Genomic DNA, 19767 nt, shown 5'->3' with positions numbered 1-19767 from the left:
AGGGAGGTTGTGATAGTGTAACTATGCCTTTTATTAGTTTCACAGCAGTGTAACTGACTGCTCAGGCTGTAAGGTGTTCATTATGTTCATCAGAGTGACAGTGGGGGAAAAAACTGTCTCTGTTGCAGCTGGTGTTTGCAAATATTTGTAGCACTATTTGCACTGGTTAGAAGAAGAGTGAGGAGAGAACACACCTCTGGCGGGCGCCGGTGCTGATCATTTTTTGAGCTAGAGAAGATGCTCCCCAGCCTCACTGCCAGTTAGTGAAGAAGGTGATCTAATAACAGATAGATGCTGACAATGTGAGCTTCCGGTGGAGAATGTCTGGGTTGATGGTGTTGAAGACCAAGCTGAAATGCACAATTAGGATCCCTGGGTGGCTGAGGGGGTGCAGAATGAAGTGTGTTATTCAGTTTTATTTTGTGCATCAATGAAATGAGCGTTCTTCACAATTTTTATTTAATATTCAAATACTTGAGGCTTCAGCCTTGTACTATCAGTTTGAAACTTGCTGTAGAGCAGTAGTTCCCAACCCTTGTCCTCAGGGACCATTTTTTAGGTGTCTCTTTGCTGCCGCACACCTGGATGGATGATCAATGACAGGACCCTGGTACAGGGAAACGTCTAAAACATGCAGGGCATGGGCCCCTGAGGACCAGGGTTAGGAAACACTACTGTAGAGGACAAAACACTGCCAGTGTGTCCATCGGGGGTTTTAGCCGCTCAAGTGGCAACCAATCAAAATGTTGTGAGATCAGCTGACTGTAAAGGGTAAGTGTTCACAAAACATTGCTTGAAACATCATCAGTCAATTAAGTTAGTGCTTTTAGGGCTTTCTGAGAAAAAGAATATTGTTTGAAAAGTTAAACTGTTGCCATGCACTGTAATCCTACACAAAACAAACCTTAGAATAAAACAGAGGAAGGCACAAATGTACCGAATGAGATATTTATAGGGACAGAAGGATGTGGCTCTAATTTGGTGCTTTGGTTGTTGAAAGCTAAATTGGTTCCTTCAAAGACCAGAGACAAACTTACTCCACTACCAACTCTGACTGAGCAGAAATAACCTGCTGGCAAAACCCTTGTTAGTGCTCTGTGAAGGATAACTATGCACGAGCAATCAGAAAGAATCATGGCTAATCATAAGCTATTATATTATTTTATTAAATCTCTACCTTCCTCCATCTGAAAATGACAAATCCTCCTTTCTTTCAGCGACCAGCAAAGCAGAGAATTTGTACAATTCAGAGGTTTGTGTGCCTCGTTTCTGCTGGAAGCCCAGTCCAGTGGGGAAGTGCAAGGCAAAGTACCTGATCTGGACATCTTATTTAATGGCATGGTTAAAGCCAGATCATAATTAAATGGATAAAAAAGACAAGAGCTGAGTTGTTGCAATGGACTTGTCAAAGATCAGACATTAGACGGTCTGAATGTGCTTTGGCAGGACCTTAATATAGATGTACAGAAAGAAGTGTCTGAAAACCTCCATGAACGTGGGATTAAATTTCTCAACAATTTGATACTGTGATCAGTCATTTCAACACTGCTTCAAGTTACATATTGTAAGGGTTCCACAACTCAAAAACTATTGAGTTTCAGTTTAGGCAAATAATACTAATAATAAAAAATACATTAGCAAGAGACTGGGAAGACAAATTCAGAATAAATAACACCAGATGTTAGTTGTTTACAGCCCCTTCACTCTCTGACTGTCGCACTTTCTAATTTTGAGGCAATCCTTCATTACAGATCTGTATATTGAAAAAGCAAAATTAGTTTGAAATAAAATGTCTGTGATCATTTTGAATCGCCATATTTCCAAAGTAGAATGACAGTGATGAATGTCCACCATATGGCATAAATCCAACAAAAATGGAAGGAACAGAGGTGGCAGTGAGACAAAGATTGTTCTCCCATTTGATCAGGTTTATGAGCCGTGCAATAAAAGAATTAATTTCAGCTTTTCTGAACATTTCTCTAAGTCATCATGAAAGCTATTAAGACGTTTTGGATTGTGAATAACAAAATAGATGCCTATGCAAATTAGATTAATTTGAAGTTTTTAACCCTATAAAAGCCAAACCAAATACTTAGTTTATGAGTTTTTGAAACTATAAACACTTTCTGACATTCATGATAAACACAAGCCTCACATTAACACTCAAGTTTAATGAATTCATTTTAAACTGCTGTAGATTTTTTTATTGGAAGTTTCATTCTGATATTATAGCAAGGTGTGAAGGTGCTCTAAGGTGCTCATAACACAATTTCCTCTGGATAATCATTTTACATCCTTGATGACATTCATTTAAAATTGCATTATACAGGTGCATCTGAATAAATTAGAATATCATCAAAAACTTTATTTACAGCAATTGAATTCAAAAGGTGAAACTCATATTATATAGATTCACCACACAGAGTGGTATATTAAATCTGCGGATTTTGATCATGCCTTCAAGCCAATAAAACCAAAAATTCTGTTTCTCAGAAATCGGAATATTAAATACAACCAATGAAATATATTTTAATACAGAAATGATTTATTATGCCAACACAACATTGAGAACCCCTTGACAGTTGTAGGTAAGCCACAAAAGGCCACTGCTTGGGAAGCTAGCTCTTCACAGATTGGTGTTTCTAAGCACACTGTTGGGACGTTGTGTGGAAGGTAAAGGTGTGGTTGAAAGGGTTCACAAGCAACAGGGATAACCCCAGTTCAGAAGGTTTTTGGAAATTACCAAGACATGGACTACAGCCCAGGTCAGTGCTCCAAGAGCCTTAACCCAGGGATGTATACAGGGCATGGGCTACAACTGTTGCATTCATGGTGTTTAGCCACTTCTAAACCAGAGGAGAAGGATGTTTCCATCTTAAACAGAACTGTTGTCTGCATGTGTCAAATGCCACACCCTGCTTTCTTTGCCTCCTTTTCTCTATTTCCATTGTACCTGTTGTCCTTTTTGGTGCTTTCAAAGTTAATTTCACAGTTTGCGAATTTAAAACTCAGAATTGAGTAGGTTTTCAAGTAAAAGGTAGTAAGTAAAATGTAGAAAAATATCAAATAGAAAAAAAAGAAAATGTAGTGAAGCTGGTCGCACAGCAATTAGAGAAAGGAAACTACAATGACTTTGGCAGCAGTTGCTCTGTTTCACTAATATACAGTCTTGTTTTGCAAATAAATCAGATAATGATTTCTCATCGCAATAAATCCTCAACGAGACATAAGTAAACTAATGCTAGCAAAGAACCACCTCAATGCAGAAATCACGTAAGTACAACCTGCATATTTAACATGCATTTCAGAGCCAGCCGAAATGTTTGTTCTCATTATTCTGGCTGAGCACTCAGGCGTACGCAGCATGAAGAAAAACCATACAATCAGCAGGATATCATTCATCACTGTCTATCCCGTTAAGTCCACCTTCATTATTTTCTCTCCACCGTATCTCCTCCCTGCTTTATCAATTTAGCTTTTAACTGATTCATTATTCTTTCTTTCCCTGTCTTGTATTTGCCATTTATCTTTTTTTCTGTGTTTAATCCCAGGAGTCACACAACATAGGCCGACACTAATTCTGTCTTCTCCCTATATCTCTTTCCTAATTAGTTTAGCTTTACCTCCAGAACGGTGACACACATTCTCACACTCAAACAGATCTTTTCTCTTGTCACAAACAATCTTTCATTCATCACCGGGGGGTTAAATGTGTCTCTACCTTGCCTGCCCCCCTCTTTAAATATTGATACACTGATTCTCTCCATATTAGCAAATGGCAGTTGATCACAGAGCTTTGCAAGGGTCTGTGTACGTGCTGCAGAACATTAATGAGCCTGAAGCAGATGCATATTTAATACCCCGAATGCATTCTATCACCATAAATGCTTTTATGTCCCCATCAGCTCTGTGGAGATTGTCTTGTGAGTCCTCACTCAGAGCAGCAACACAGAGAAACTTTCACTGTTGAACAACCCGAATGTGTGACCAGCTTGTTCGGAAAGTCACTGAAAGTGTAATTAATTCCCACCGAGGAAGCCAGTAAAAGCTGGTTAGAACATTGGTAATGAGATCTATACTACATTCATTTACATCTAACATAAGTGAGTTTTATCTGTCTTTGTCCAGTTGAGTGTGTCTTTAAACACAGATATTTAAATATCATATTCTTCAGTGCCTCTAAATGTGAATGCAGCTGAGCACAAATGCCAAATTATGGCCCCTCTTATGAAGTGTTCTTCTGAAAATAAATGTATAGGATGTCATTTGCAAGCTTTGTGATACAGACCACTGCTCCCCTCTTGTGACCCTGGCTTTGTTGCATAACTATACAGTGTCGGCTCTACATGTGTGCTCTTTGTCCTGTGCCTTCCACACAATTCCTAAAATGGTAGAGGTGCTCATTTCCAAAGCCATCAACAAGGCTTGCATCATGTTCAAAAACATGCGATGGAATGCCAGTAATGCTGAAATTTGCAGTTGCTGTGTTGGCTTTTTGGCACTTTGCCGAAATCTCTAAACTGTACAACACATAATTATGAATTTTATTGATTCATAATGGAAGATGGTTGGACAAACCAAAAATAGAGAAAGAAATGTATACAGATGTTTGTTTGTTTTTTCACAGAATCTACCATGATTGTTTTTGTTAATTTTATAACTATTTCTTCAATGTTTCTAGCAGTGTTTTGATATTGGTTTAATGGTTCTATGAGAATTAATAAAATCATCAGAATATGACATACAGGTGAAAGGTAAAACTAAGAAAAAACATGTCTCCAGTCTCCTCATCATTACCAATTCAAAGACGTTCAAAGATATTAAGTGTCTTAATTTCCAGTCAATCTACAACATCTTCTATGCTATTTAATTAAATCAAATTTTATTTATATAGTGCCAATTTGCAACACTTTACAAAGTTAAAATTAATCAAATCATACAGACAGATTGGTCAAAAACTTTCCTATCTAAGGAAACCCAGAACATTGCTTCAAGTCTTGACAAGCAGTATTCACTCCTCCTGAAGAAGCGTAGAGCCACAGGAAGAGTTGTCTGCATTGTTGATGGCTTTGCAACAATCCCTCATACTGAACATGCATGAAGCGAGAGTGGAGAGAAAACTCTTCTTTAACAGAGAAGAAAACCTTCAGCAGAACCAGGCTCAGTATGAACGGTCATCTGACACGACCAACTGGGAGTTAGAGAAGACAGAGCAGAGACACAAAAAAGAGACACAACAAAGCACAGAGGCACACATTTTTCCAGGAATCCTTTCTATGTTATAGGGTAATGGCAGATGATCTGCCCCCCTGAATGGTGTCACAGCTACTATGAAGAGAAAAAAAAAACAGAGAGAACATAAAGTTAAAAGTTGAAATAACATCAAACAATGCAAGCTGAAGAAAAGTAGAACTCAGCAGAGTGAGAAAAATAGACCCTGATGTCCTCCAGCGGCCTACGCTTATAGCAGCATAACTACAGCGATAACTCAGGTTAACCTAAGCCACTCTAAGCCAAACTAGAAGCTTTGTCAAAAAGGAAAGTTTTAAGATTACTCTTAAAAATATACAGGGTATCTGCCTCACAGACCAAAACTGGGAGTTGGTTCCACAGGAGAGGAGCCTGATAATTAAAGGATCTGCCTCCCATTCTACTTTTAGAGACTCTAGGAACCACCAGCAGACCTGCAGTCTGAGAGCGAAGTGCTCTGTTAGGAACATACGGGGTATGTTCCAATGAAGGGAAGCTAAAATTGGAGAAATATGATCCATCTTGTTGACTTTCATCAGATCTCTTGCTGCAGCATTTTGGATCAGTTGAATACTTTGAACTGCATTTTGTGGACTTCCTGATAGTAAAGAATTACAATAGCCTTGAAGTAACAAATGCATGGACTAGTTTTTCAGCTTATTCCCGGACAGCATATTTCTAATTTTGACAATTTTCCTGAGGTGAAATAAGGAAACCCTGGAAACCTGGTAAAATATGGGATTTAAATGACATGTCCTGATCAGAAATAACATGAAGGAATTTTACTTTATTACCGGAGGCCTATTTAATGCCATCCACATTAAGTGATTAATTAAGAAGTTTCTTTTTTCAGGACTCTGGTTAAAAGATTATAACTTCTGTCTTGTCAGAATTTCAGGTCATACAGGTTTTGATGTCATCAAGACATGACTGCAGTCGAAGTAATTGATTGGACCCATCAGGATTTATGGATAAATATATAATGTCATCAGTGGGAATGAATCCCATGCTGTCTGATAGTTTTACCAATCCGGAGCATATATGTTTAGCATTTAGAGTTTCCTTTATATATATATATATATATATATATATATATATATATATATATATATATATATATATATATATATATATATATATATATATATATTAGTAAAGAGAATTGGCCAAGGACTGAACCTTGTGGTACTCCATAAGTAACCCTAGAGTTTGAAGATTTATTATTAACGAACTGTCTGTTAGATAAGATTTAAACCAACCCAATGCTTTTTCCTTAATCCCTACAGTGTGTTCAAGTCTTTCTTTTAGAATATTGTGATCAACTGTATCAAATGCAGCACTGAGATCTAACAGGACAAGTACTGATACAAGTCCATTATCTGAGGCCATGAGAATATCATTAGTGAGCTGCTTTTGTGCTATGATGAGCTCTGAAGCCTGACTGCAACTCATTACTTTGTAAATGTTTACAAACCTGATTAGCAACTACTTTAGAAATAATTCTACATAAGAAAAAAAGAGTAGATATAGGTCTGTAATTTATTAAGTAATCTTGATCAAGAGAGGATTTCCTAAGTCAAGGTTTAATAACAGCTATTTCAACAGCCTGTGGTATATATACATTTACAAAGGATAGATTAATCATGTCTCAAATGGGGGCATTAATCAAGGGGAATACTTCCTTGAATAACTTGGTTGGGATTGGATCTAACATACAATTTGAAGGTTTAGTTGAAGCAACACTTTTACATAACTCAGAAAGCTCAACTGCATAGAGGTATTTGAACTAAACAGTCCAAACACCAATCAGGTTCTACATATTCCTCTAACAATGCCTCACTTACTGAGGATGTGTTAATCATGTTTGGGAAGATGCCAATGATTTTATTTTTAATAGAATCAATTTTATTAATGAATAATCCCATAAAGTCATTACTGCTGAAAGCTGAAGGAATGGATGGATCAACAAAGCTATCACTCTGCGTAAGTTTGACAACTGTACTAAAGAGAAACCTAGGATTGTTTTTATTCTCCTCTATTAATGATGAAAATATGAAGCTCTACCTCTTCAAAGGGTCTTTTCATACAAAACGAGACAGTTTTTCCAGATTAGGTAGGATTGCTCTAGATGTGTAGAGCACCATTTTCTGTCTAATTTCCTAACATTGTGCTTCAAACTATACTGCTCTAAATTAAACCAGGGAGCCAACTTCCTGTGAATATTCACCTTCTTTTTCAATGGGGCTACATTGTCTAATGCAAAATGTAACGAGAAAATGACAGCGTCAACAAAGGCATCAACTTGTGAATGGGAAGAAACAACATTGCTTGTAGATTTTCCTGTACAACTTACAGGTAACAGTGACCTCTTGGAGGAGAACTTCTTGTAATGTTCTCTAAGGTTTACCAAGCCAATGCTTATACTTAATGAGCTGACAGGCATTTGAATCAGCAGTTTATTTTATGTTGTGCAAGCTTTTTATTAAATCCAAACAGTCGTAACAGCAAATATTTCAATACTTTCACACATATAGGTGAAAAAAATATGAATATGCTTTTACATCCATCGGTGAGCAGTAAGGCAGCCCACAGCCTCCCAATGGATTAAAGGAGATTTCTTTTTAAAGAATTAGACGGCAAGCCAGAGTGAAGTATGCGTAGGCGGGCTGTGTCAAAAGCCAGTCATGTAGTGTGCACGTGTCCTCGGGGTGAGGGCATGAATGCAGATATAGGTCCCTTATTTCTGCTGGAGCTGAGTGGATGTGATGTGTTCAGGAGAGTGCGCTGCTCGGTGTCTGCTTGTGTCAGATAAAGACACACAGCAGACACGGTAGCAAAATGCACACGGGCTCTAAAATAATAATCGAGGTGCAATATGTGCATGTAGGAATGCTCACTGTCACCTACCCAGTTGGACATTGCCCTGCGGATTTGCCCCATGACACAAAGCCGTACTTGAGGGACTTACCGAAATATTTCAAACCCATGAACAGAAATCTATGGTGATACATCTGAATGCCTGTTAATAAAGTTAATGTGTTTCAAAGATTAGTGGCGGCTGCTTTAAAGCCAGAGACAAGTCAGACGCCATCGCACAGGGTGTGCCAAACAAGCTGGGAGGGGTTGAGGCAAACAAGTGCGATTAGATTCAGTGACAAGCAAGTCATTTGTACTTAGAGATCACAAAGATGCAGCATTTCATTTGAAGACCTTTTGGATAAAAATTCACCATCAGGCTCATTAATGCCGACAGCATAAGTGCTGCAATGGTTTCTAGAAATTGTGTGGAAGATTCCCAATAACTGATTTTGTAAATTCTGATGCATTGATTCCAGTTTTAGCCAAATTAGATTTTTTAAAATCATTTTAAAAAGCATTGATCATTTTTAAAACCATGAAAACTGACATTACAATTCCTTCTTTCTGGAAACTCTAAAACAATATAATTATAAATTACTACTGAAATGAAAAGCTAGGGTGCAAGAAAAAAAACTTAGCCCTGAAAGCGAAAATGCTCTGTGCTTTGTGTTTGTTTCTCTGGGTTCCACTGGAAGCATCTGATGCGTTCCCAATGGTTATGACAGGTATCACAAAGGGTTAGCATGATGACTATTACTCATGATAGAATTAGACTAATGTTGGCAAGACCGTTAGTCCATGGATGCAGTTGCCCGATATGAAATTTAGAATGCCTTCATAACATTTAGGTACACACAAACACATAACTGCTGGATCATTAGGTCGTGTTTGTAGATAATGGTAGAGTGGTTTCCTGGCTGAGAGCCTGTAGTCTACAGAGCAAAAGGCTTAAAAGCTGGTGACAATTACAATACGCAGACGAACTCTTGACAGAGAAACTTTTTCTAAAAAAAGGTTTACTCTATTGTGAGATTGTGACAGATTTCATTAAAATCTCCTGAAATCGGCACCTGCTGTGTTTGTTGGTCTCTCTTTGCGTTTGCAAGTCTGTTGCTGATCAGGTTTCAGAAGATCTTCTGAACAGCCTAACCATTTTTAAATTTCCTCCCACGAATCAGTCAGTTACATCCGCAAGTGGCCACTTACAAATAAAAGAGGAAAAGATTGTCCTAACTTCACACAAAAGAAAACATTTCAGAAGTAAATAACTTCTCCCATTATGAAGATACTAAATAAAATGTCAAAATCCCCGAACACTAGGTGGGATTCTAAATGCCCGGTAGCACAGGAAACCTTACTTCATTATCCAGGGGTCACATGTCAATGCTTGAACAGAAACCTCAGGTAGAGCTGAAGCTCTTAAAGTGCTTTTATCTTCCACCAGCACTTTGAATCGTCTTGTTACTGAAAAGTGCTTTATAAATAAACTTGCCTTGCCTTACCTGTTTTGCATTTTAAGTTATGAGAATGCAAAGTCGGAAGTTAGCCTAAAACAATGTTGTTGCTTAATGTATATTCCATCAAAATACAAATCTGTTTTTTTTTTCTTTTTGGGAATGTACAATTGTCGAGAACTTATAGAATTAAAATTAATGATGCCCGTCTTGTGATATTTAGAATCAGAGATGGATTAGGTCAGTGTAAATAGCACCTTAAAGAGATCTGCTGTCACTGATTTCTATGCTTTTCTGCAGGACAGTGCCACAATGCAGTTCTGTGCCAACAAGCTGGACAAAAAGGACTTTTTTGGCAAATCTGATCCTTTCATGGTTTTCTACAGAAGCAACGAGGATGGAACGTAAGTTCATCTGGATTTTCTTCTTTGCCAGAATGTTTGGCATGAGATTATTTTTCAACCATTAGACATTGTGTAAGGCTGTGTTTCATACACAACACCATGGAAATCTTAAGGTACAGATTTTGTCCTCCACCTAAAGTCCATTTTAGATTTCAAAGCAAATGTGTTTCAAAGGAATTCACCTCTAACCTTGCCTTACCTTCAATGATGCTCAACGGCTCTTTGTGAGCCTGAGTGCCATAATTTCCTCCTGATAAAGCAGCAAAGCCTGACCGCTTGTTTCATAAAAACAACTCATATATTTGCCTGTTGTAGTGTTGAAATGCTATTCGAAAGCTTTAAAGTTTTATCTTTTTTACAGTGCCTTCAATGATTAACCACACCCCTTGAACAGATTCAATTTTTTATCATGTTACAACAATATTTATATGTTGGTCAAACACAAAGGTGTGAATAATTGTGAGGTGAAAGAAAAATGAAATATGTTTTTAATAACAATGCTCAAATAAATCTGAATTGGATGCACGTGTTCAGCCCCCTTTACCTTAACGGCACTAAATAAAAACAGTCAATCCCTGTTAAACCAGACTTTTATCATAAAAATATGACCCAAGCTTTGTGCATTTCACAAAGCACTGTTTAATTCATAATTTCAGAATGGAAAGAATATTGCACAGCTGCAGACTTGAACTGACATTAGGACTGGACATCAATCAGACAGGCAACCAAGAAGGAGAAGCTGCAAAGATAAGCAGCTCAGTTGACTACAACTATTAGTTTAATACAGGGAAGTCCTTGAGGAAAACCTGGGGCTGCAAAAGATTTGAGACCGAGGTGGATGTGTAAACACTAAAGAAGACAACAGCATCTACATAAAGCAATAGCTACAATGAAATAGTTTAAAATAAAACATACTCGTGTTAGAACGACTTGCCTTGAACAATGATGTTCATGGATGCTATCCATTCATTCTGACTGAGCTTGAGCTTTTTTTAATGAAGAATAAGCAAAAACCTTTGGTTGCTAGATGTTGAAAACTGGTAGAGATGTATCTGAAAAAGACATGTCGCTGTAATTGTGTTCATACAAAGTGTTGACGTTTCAGATTGTATTTGTAACTTTGAGTTGGTCCATCTCAAAGTGTTAAGAAAGTTCATGCGGTATGAATGTGTTTGCAAAGGGTTACTTTGTTCCAAAATCCATCAGTTTTTTTCCTCACAACAAGCCTTTTTTTAAAGTAAATTTGTAATTTAAATTTCTTGTAGAAAAAAATTTATAAAAGTGGGGCAGAAAAGATTTAATGAGCTAAACTGTGGGTTGCCTTCTTGCTCAATTTGAGAGGGAAATTACAGTGGTTACTGAGGCATGCACGTTGTAGGAGGCTGTAAAAAGAGCCGTGTATCCTTTTCACACCACGGATGAAATTCCCATGATGTAACTTATAAATGACTCCAGCACTGCTAACACCAAATAACGGCCATTAATGTAAAAATGTATGGAAAGAGGGGGATAACAAAAACTCAGCATCTTGCATTCTAACTTAATGCGGGAGAAAGCAGTCATTTGCAGAGGCAATTTACTAAGAGATGCTTAACATTCTCCAATCTCCTCGCAGGAGGAGAACTGCGCTCAGAGTACTCCCTGGTTGATCGTAGGGCTTCTTGTTTGTAGCAAACGTCAGCTGAATCTGGCTAAAGATGTCTGCAGGCTTTCTGTTGTCCCTTTTCCAGCAAATTTACCAGGGTGGGAATGGATTCTTTAGTCATACTACAAGTATCTTCTATCGGTGCCAGACAAAGGTGCAAATTAGAGGGTTTTGTGGTTAAATAAGCCATCAGGCGTTAAAAGGCTCTCGGCACTTAGTCGAGCAAAAACAGCCTAATCCAGAGCTTTGGGTAAGGCAAACACAAAACCTCGATACATGTTGCTACTTTTGAAAAGGATATTTGGGTGGTATCTACTCTGAAAAACATTTCATATATCGGGAAAAACCCACATGCAGGTCATTGTCATGCTTGTTTTCCGCACAGAGGATTTAAAAGCCAGGACAGAATTTTAAATTGGTCTCTGTGGTCTGAGATGTGGGACCAGAAGAAAACAAAACCCTATTTAAAGCATTTCTCCTGTCACTGCAAGATATGACTGACTGATCTCTCTCCTGCTTTTTCAGTCATGCACTCCTCCCCCTTCTTTGCATATTTAGTGTATCTCTCTTTCATTCCCTCCAGGTTCTGTAGGCAACAAAGAATCACATTTCTCCCTGGCACTCTTCTTGAAGATACACTTTTTTATGTCCGTTCTCTTCTGCCTCTAGGTTTACTATCTGTCACAAAACAGAGGTGGTGAAGAACACATTAAATCCAGTGTGGCAGCCTTTTACCATCCCAGTGAGAGCACTCTGCAACGGAGACTATGACAGGTACAACACAGCCTCCCCCCAACTCTGTAGGCTCTGTTGTTTCTTTATCCACTGTTGCTCTTTCCCCTGTATTTGTTCCTGATTAATAATACATAATAATATATTCACCATGAATGCCGTCTGCTGTCTCAGTCCATCAACTGTCATTACAGCTCATTGCAGGAGTGTGCTATGTGGATTGATTAGTGCATCCTGTTCATACATAAAAATACCTAAACAAAAAGGAGTCCGTACCTGTTAAACATTCAATGTTTCTATAATCATATTACCACATAGAGGCTGTTATGTGTCTATTCATTCATATGAACCTAAGTTCAAAAGCATCCCTTAATGATTTGTTGATCTCAATATGATCCCACTCTATTCAGAGAATTCCTTGAACAAAAAAAGTGTACATTTGTTTCAGTCGTGTGCAATGACCTCTTCATAACTTTAATGTGTCCACTCGTAGCTCAGAAAGGTAGACTGTGTTATCCGCAATGGATCAAAAAGCATGTGTGTGTGGGGCAAAAGCAAATGCAATATATAAAATAGATCGAGGGTTGTTTCAGAGAATCTGTTGACAGAAATACAATCTCACAATGTTTTATAATCACAGAGGAAACCTGTGAATTAAATAGGTCATTAGGACAAAACATACATATCTACAGTAATCTTGACAAGTTACTCAGGAGCTCGTTATTTCATTTATTCGGTTTCCACAGAAGGGAAGACCTGTCGCAATATTGAAACGTTTTGGATCTTGTTTATATTTTGATCACTTTGTAGTTCTCTAGTTTTGCCTTTTTGAGGGCTCTTTATTAGACGTGGCCTTATTAGTTTATTTGTTTTAGAATTAGTGATGTTTATTTCTTCCCCTATTTGAGTCATGTGCTAGCTATGTATGTATGTATGTATGTATGTATATATATATATATATATATATATATATATATATATATATATATATATATATATATATACATATATATATATACATACATAAAGGAAACTCTAAATGCTAAACATATCCTAGATCTGAATGAATAAAAATATTGTTATTAAATACTTTGTTCTTTACATAGTTGAATGTGCTGACAACAGAATCACACAACAGTGATGAATGAAAATCAAATGTATTAACCCATGGAGGTCTGGACTTGGAGCCACACTCAAAATTAAAGTGGCAAAACACACTACAGGCAGATCCTGTTGTGTGTCCCAGATGTGCTTAATTGGATTCAGGTCTGGGGAACAGGCGGGCCAGTCTATAACATCAATGCCTTCATCTTACAGGAACTGCTGACACACTCCTGACACATGATGTCTAGCATTGTCTTGCGTTAGGAGGAACCCAGGGCCAATCACACCAGCATATGGTCCCACAGTGGGTCTGAGGATCTCAGACTACCTCTGGCGAGCACATGGAGGGCTGTGCAGCCCCCAAACAATAGCCATTAATAAAACTAGCCTCCTTAAAAGAGATTTACGTTATTGACCATCCTTACAGTTAGTGGAAGATCATTTCACAGTTTTGGGTGCTGCAACAGAGAAAGCTCTGTCTCCTCGGCTCTCAAGATGACTTCAAGGAACATCTAAAAGCAACAGGTTACCTGATCTCAGAGTTCTGCTGGGAACATGCTTGTGTAAATGCTCTGATAAGTGAGGAGATTTCTGAGCATTTAAACATTTAAAATCCAAGAGTAAAATCTTAAAAACAATCCTAAAACATACAGGCAGCCAATGCAGGTAGGACAATATGGGAGTAATGTGCTCATGTCGCCTGTTAAAGGCCAGCAGACAGTTGTCCGTCCCAATATCACAGCATTTGTGAGTGCAGTGAAATCACTTTTTATTAAAAATTTAATTTTAATAAATTTTAAAAATGTATTTTTTATTTATTATTAAAAATGTATCATTTATTTTATTGAAATAATTTTAAAATGATTCATAAAATGTACTGATAGCCAATGTGGCGAGGCTAAAACAGGGGAACTATGCTCACATTTTCATGTACCTGTTAAGAGATGTGCAGTAGCATTTGGTACTCTCTGAAGCTGGGAAATGCACACATCACTGGTTGCAAAGGTATGGATTACTGTTTCAAAATGCTGATCAGAAAGAATATGCTTTACTTTCGCAAGACGCCTTAAGTGGAAAAGGCTGGATTTTACAACAGCTGTAATGTGGGTTTCCAACCTAAGAAATGACACCAGGGAATCATTTTCTTCCACTTCACAACTGGACACTACTTTGTGTTGATCTTTCACCAAAAATATTATTGAAATACATTGCCGTTTGGATCCAAGAGGACAAAATATAGAAATGTTTAATGGCTAAGAATACCTTTTAAGGCACAATATTCAAAGACTGAGAGAATCACTATTCCAAATACGCTAACATTTCAGAGCAGGAATAATAAACATTGTTTTGCTTTTAGTGGGTTGCTTAGAAAAAAAAAAAAAAACAGAAACTCAGAGTTACAAAAAATAATGCTGGGTTGCTTCTTTCCCAGCAGGCACATAATTAATGCAAACTTGTTTAGTCAAAGACGATAAGAATTCACTTTCCTCAAAGCTTATCTGCACATTTCTAATTTAAAAAGACAGTGGTGTGAAGAAAACAAGATAAATCTTGAGAGAACTTTGAGGATAGATGAAAGGATAGAGTGACAGACAGATTGCCTTTATGGGGGCAAATATTTCACAGGGAATATTCAGTTCATTTTTCCAACTCTTCCTGTTCTAATCTCCGTCTCTCTGTCTCTTTCTCTCTCAAAGGTGTCTGCCGTATCTTGTTTGTATGCCGTCAAATTCTAATTACGGAAACTGCTGAAAACCTGGTGTGAGAAAAAAAGAAAGCTAAGACAAATCTCGAACAGACAGACATTTGTTTTATGGATATGCGCGGGGTTGCCACAGTATGAGTAAATATGAAGCTTGGGTAAAAATGGGTAAAACCTGTCAGGCAGTCAATCACACAGGAGTCCAAACAAGAGTTTTGTACCTTGTCAGAGTGAAATATACATGGACATGAAACGCTCCTGTGCCAAGCAAACGTTGTTAAACGGCTTAAAATGCTCACACAAGTACACACTGAGTGAAAAGAAAAATTATCATGGCACAAACCAAAACGTCTTGACATCTTGAAATATCACCGACAGAACAGTTAAAAGAAGTTTTGAATTTGTGTGGATCTGAATAGTCGTCCTGTTGGTGCTTGCTTATTTTGGTTCTAAGCATACAGATTAAGCCAGATATGTAAAGTAGATACAATGTATGAAAATACATCCCTTTCCGCTGTCTTCTGTTGAATCAGACCTAACAATTCCAGGTCAGATAGGATTACCACAATTATGTCAAAGGGTTACATGCAAGAGTAATAAGGGAGAGAGCAGCAATGTTCTTTGTGTTTTTTATACCTTTTCTAATAGTCTGAACTTTACATATATTTTGTTAGTATGGAGTTGAGTTACTATTTGAACTGTTAGTGTCTCTGCCACGAGCTTCTCACAATAATTAGCTTGAATCGTGGCCCGTTCCTCCTGTGAGAACCGGTGTAATTTGGTCTGGTCTGTAGGCCACCGTGTTCATACTTTGTGATATTGTTTCAATATTTTCACACATGCCATCCATAAAGTACATCCATCCCTTTTCATCAAACATTTCCTTGCATGCCTGTTTATGACTTAGGTTTTTGTAGAGATGTCATTCCAATGTGTTGGTACGTGTCAAAGACCAGTTTAATCTACTCAACAAAAAATAGTGTTGTGTCCAGGTAAAATCTGGAATCTAATCCGTCACCTTCACCAAAGACTGAACCCTCCTGCTAAATGCAGTGTGACATGTTCAGCTGAGCTACAAAATTAAAAAAAAATAACTCTTGACAAAAAAAAAAAATGGCACATGTACCTTATCAATTCAAACATCAGAATCAGATAAACTTTAATAATCCCAGAGGGAAATTACTGTTTCAGTACAACTGCCATAACATACATCACAAGCATGCATACATTTGTACTGCATTACCTATGAATTATGCAGATTAATTAATTTTGGCTTGCATGTCTCTCTCATTTGTGGATTCCAACAGGCCGATGCGATGCTGGAGAAAATTAACAAATTGTGTCTTAAGATTTTCAAAGTGGATACATTGCTGCTCTCATAACGTCAAGGTATTTTTCCAGGATATAGGAAAACAAAGAAATGCAAGAAGGGAAAGTAAAGAGGGTTTTCCAAATTTGCAACAAATACAAATCTTTACACACTGGAGTGTGTTAAGCATTTGTAATCAGCCCTCTTTACTCCAATACCCATAAATCATTGAGGATAAAAAAAAAAAAATACAAGCCTTTTAGTCTGATACTCCTGGGCATTTAGTCTTTAAAGTCACCTAATTAGTAAACAGTCCACCTCACCTATTATGTTGGTCTACTTTATTATGTTGGTCTACTGTGTTATATACCAAAAAAATATATTACATTTTGTGACAAAAGGAAAGGAGGTGAAATGTTTTTGCAGGGCAATAAATTTGTTTTTTTTCCTGTTATGCAGATTTAAATCTTTGTGTAGAAATACCTTAGACTTCATTAGAAAAAATTTAAGTATTCAGACATTTGAAAGACGGCCAATGGTAGACAGCTGTTGGTCTTCAGTAAATGTGTCATAATTAGGTGTTTACGTTCCCTAGTTGTTACACAATGTACCCAAATTAAGGCATGGTTTTACATCTGCTTTCTGCCAGAAAGGCTTTTTTTATGTAAGAAAAGCATGAAAATCTAAGCTCTAAATCTATGCAAGTATACGGGTTTATCACAGTTTAATCATATCAGATGGTAGCCCTTATAGCCATGGATAAAACTCAAATCTACCTTCAGCTTTATTTGAAGAAGATGTGCATAACCAGCATGGCTCATTCATTAGACAGATGGTCCATCAAGTAGCAATAAATCCCTCGCTTCACTTATTATTGTGTTAAACAAGAAAAGACTGGAAAGGATATGACTGAGTTTAAGGCAAGAAGAAGAAGAACAAAGCTAATGAGAGAGGAGTAATAGATCGCACGCAACAAGGTCCAGGATATTTACTTTGTAGCGGAATAAATGAAGAAATTCAATATGTCACGGACCCTGTTGCAGATGAGTTAATGGCGATTCATGTGGGAGTGGGGAGAGAAACAGAGGAAGTTGGACGCAATTCAGTGTTGAATATTTTGGTCAGAATATGTGAAAGGAAAGTGCAACTTGTTGGATCTTTCTATATCACTACCTGGAGAATTACGTGCCTTTAGGTACAGTTTTTTTCATTGCAAACTCCGAAGGTGTTTGCAATGAATAAAGGTTCTTATTATAAATAATGAATTTATAATAAGAATGAATAAAGGTTCTTATTATAAAACCATCTTGGATTACTGGAAGATCGTCTTTGGTTCTGGTAAGGAAAGAATAGAAAAGAAGAAATGAAAAGAGAAGGTAAAGAAACCGCAGAATTGAATAAATAAAGATTAACCATCTTTTGGTGCCTTTTACCAAACTTCAGTGATGAGTAATTAAAGACGCCGCTGAATTTCAGAGGAGAATATCTCTGGTGGATCAGTTTTGAAGTGTCTGTCATTCCACAAGAACAAGATACACACAAGGATCTAAGCCTCATGGTACTTATCCACAGCTGTAAGATAAGATACCAAGATCCCAAAAAAAAAGACTTGAGTTAACATGATGGCAGTATCTAGGTCCTTCATTAAAGAGGGCTTTTCCACAGCCATACCTTCTCTTGATTTGTTCCTGTGTTTAGGCCCGTAAAAGATGGAACGGTTCAGTCTGTTCTTTTTAACTTCCCTCCTGCTGTCTTTTTTTTTCAGTGTATGTTCTCCTTTTCCGTATCGGTGGAGCAAGGCACATGTTTCCACCGGGATGACAAGCAGATTCTCTGTGGCTCACATCCTGAAAAGAACAAACCTTCAGTCTGAAACAGCGTGGGGCAGATGGTAGGGAGGAAGTTGGGCTTCTAACAGGCGTCTCTTAGTTCCTCAGTTGCAGGAAAGCTTCAACGATGTATCACTTGATTCTGGTTTCTTTGGATCTGGAAGGTGTCGGCGCTCGGGCGAGACGGAAAAGGAGAGAGGGGAGACGGGGGTGGGATCAATGTGACTATGGAATGAAAGTGGCAAGAAAAGTTTTTGTTTTTCTTTCTTATCTCTGCAGGAACACTTTCTGCAGCATTTGTGTAAAATGTTAGGGTATGTGTTTTGGAAGCAAACACATGCTCTGAGTTTCTATTGGACAAAAAAGCTTTGCATAACTTGGCTTTTTCGCTACGATACTCATGCAGCTCAGCCTTCATCCAACAGCTGTGACATCCAGGTGTATAGCTGAGTGACATGAATTGTTATCGAATGACAAAACCCCCTCAAAAAAATTATTTCGGAGCATCTCATGTCTTTGTTGATTCGAAAAGCTTTTACAGCATTACTTTGCAAACATTTCCATCCACCACCATTGTTTTCAAATGTTATGTTGTAAACTTGTGTATTACCAGGAAATGATGTGAAAGGCCAACACATTCAATTCAATTCAATTCAATTTTATTTATATAGCGCCAATTCATATAACATGTCATCTCAAGGCACTTTACAAAGTCAAATTCAATCATATTATACAGATTGGGTCAGATTATACATGACTGGGAAGTAGATGGGAAAAATGGTATATGGTTTAAATTTTATTTTATTTATTTTGCAAATATGTATATGTAATATGCATGTATTTTTTTTACTTAATTTCAGTCAGCCAGAATCTGTCCATTGTAGGACCATCTTTGACTTGAATTATAGTTGCACATCTAAAGACAATCCTGATCCTCTTGAAATATGACTCCAGCCCTGTCAGAATGGACAGAGACTATTTGTTATGAGCAATATGCAAGTCATGACATGAATCTCAAATGAATTATGGTTGGGACTTTGACTAGGCCATTCTAACAGATAAGTATCCTTTGATATAAATCTGTTTTCTGGGGGGAAACCTCCATTCATATCTCTTTGGCAGCTTTTCCTGTCCCTACTAAGGGAAAGTTCCCCAGTTTGATTCTCCCACCACCCTGTTTTATGGTGGTTTGTCCAGTGCCCATTCCATATTTCTTTGTCTCCCTCACATGGCTTATGATAAACTTTTAACAGGATTTATTTAGGCTTGCCTTTTAAGGAAAACTTTCTTGTCACTCATTAATAAAGGTTGGATTTTTGGAGTACACGGCAAGTAGTTTTTCTTTAAACCTAAGCTCCTCTAGCTGTACCTTAGCCCTGTTAGTTTCTTATTTTAATAATGATTTGTACGAGTTTAGATAAAGAACAATGTCTTGATAGGTTTGCAGCCGTGCCATCCGCTTTGCATTTTCCAATAGAG

The 19767-nt window shown here is 37.5% G+C and overlaps 1 protein-coding gene across 3 annotated transcripts in view; it reads left to right on the top strand.

Moving 5' to 3' along the window:
- Positions 1-19767, top strand: part of cpne5b (copine Vb) — a 172922-nt gene that overhangs the window by 113221 nt on the left and 39934 nt on the right. For all 3 annotated transcript variants that reach the window (XM_036151206.1, XM_036151207.1, XM_036151208.1), the window contains 2 exons: positions 9864-9967; positions 12282-12386. In XM_036151206.1, coding sequence (XP_036007099.1) covers positions 9864-9967; positions 12282-12386 — 209 coding nt within the window. The remainder of the gene's footprint in view (positions 1-9863; positions 9968-12281; positions 12387-19767) is intronic.

This window comes from Fundulus heteroclitus, chromosome 20, assembly GCF_011125445.2.
Source record: "Fundulus heteroclitus isolate FHET01 chromosome 20, MU-UCD_Fhet_4.1, whole genome shotgun sequence".
NCBI classification, from domain to species: Eukaryota; Metazoa; Chordata; class Actinopteri; order Cyprinodontiformes; family Fundulidae; genus Fundulus; species Fundulus heteroclitus.
This window is presented reverse-complemented; position numbering and strand designations above follow the sequence as displayed.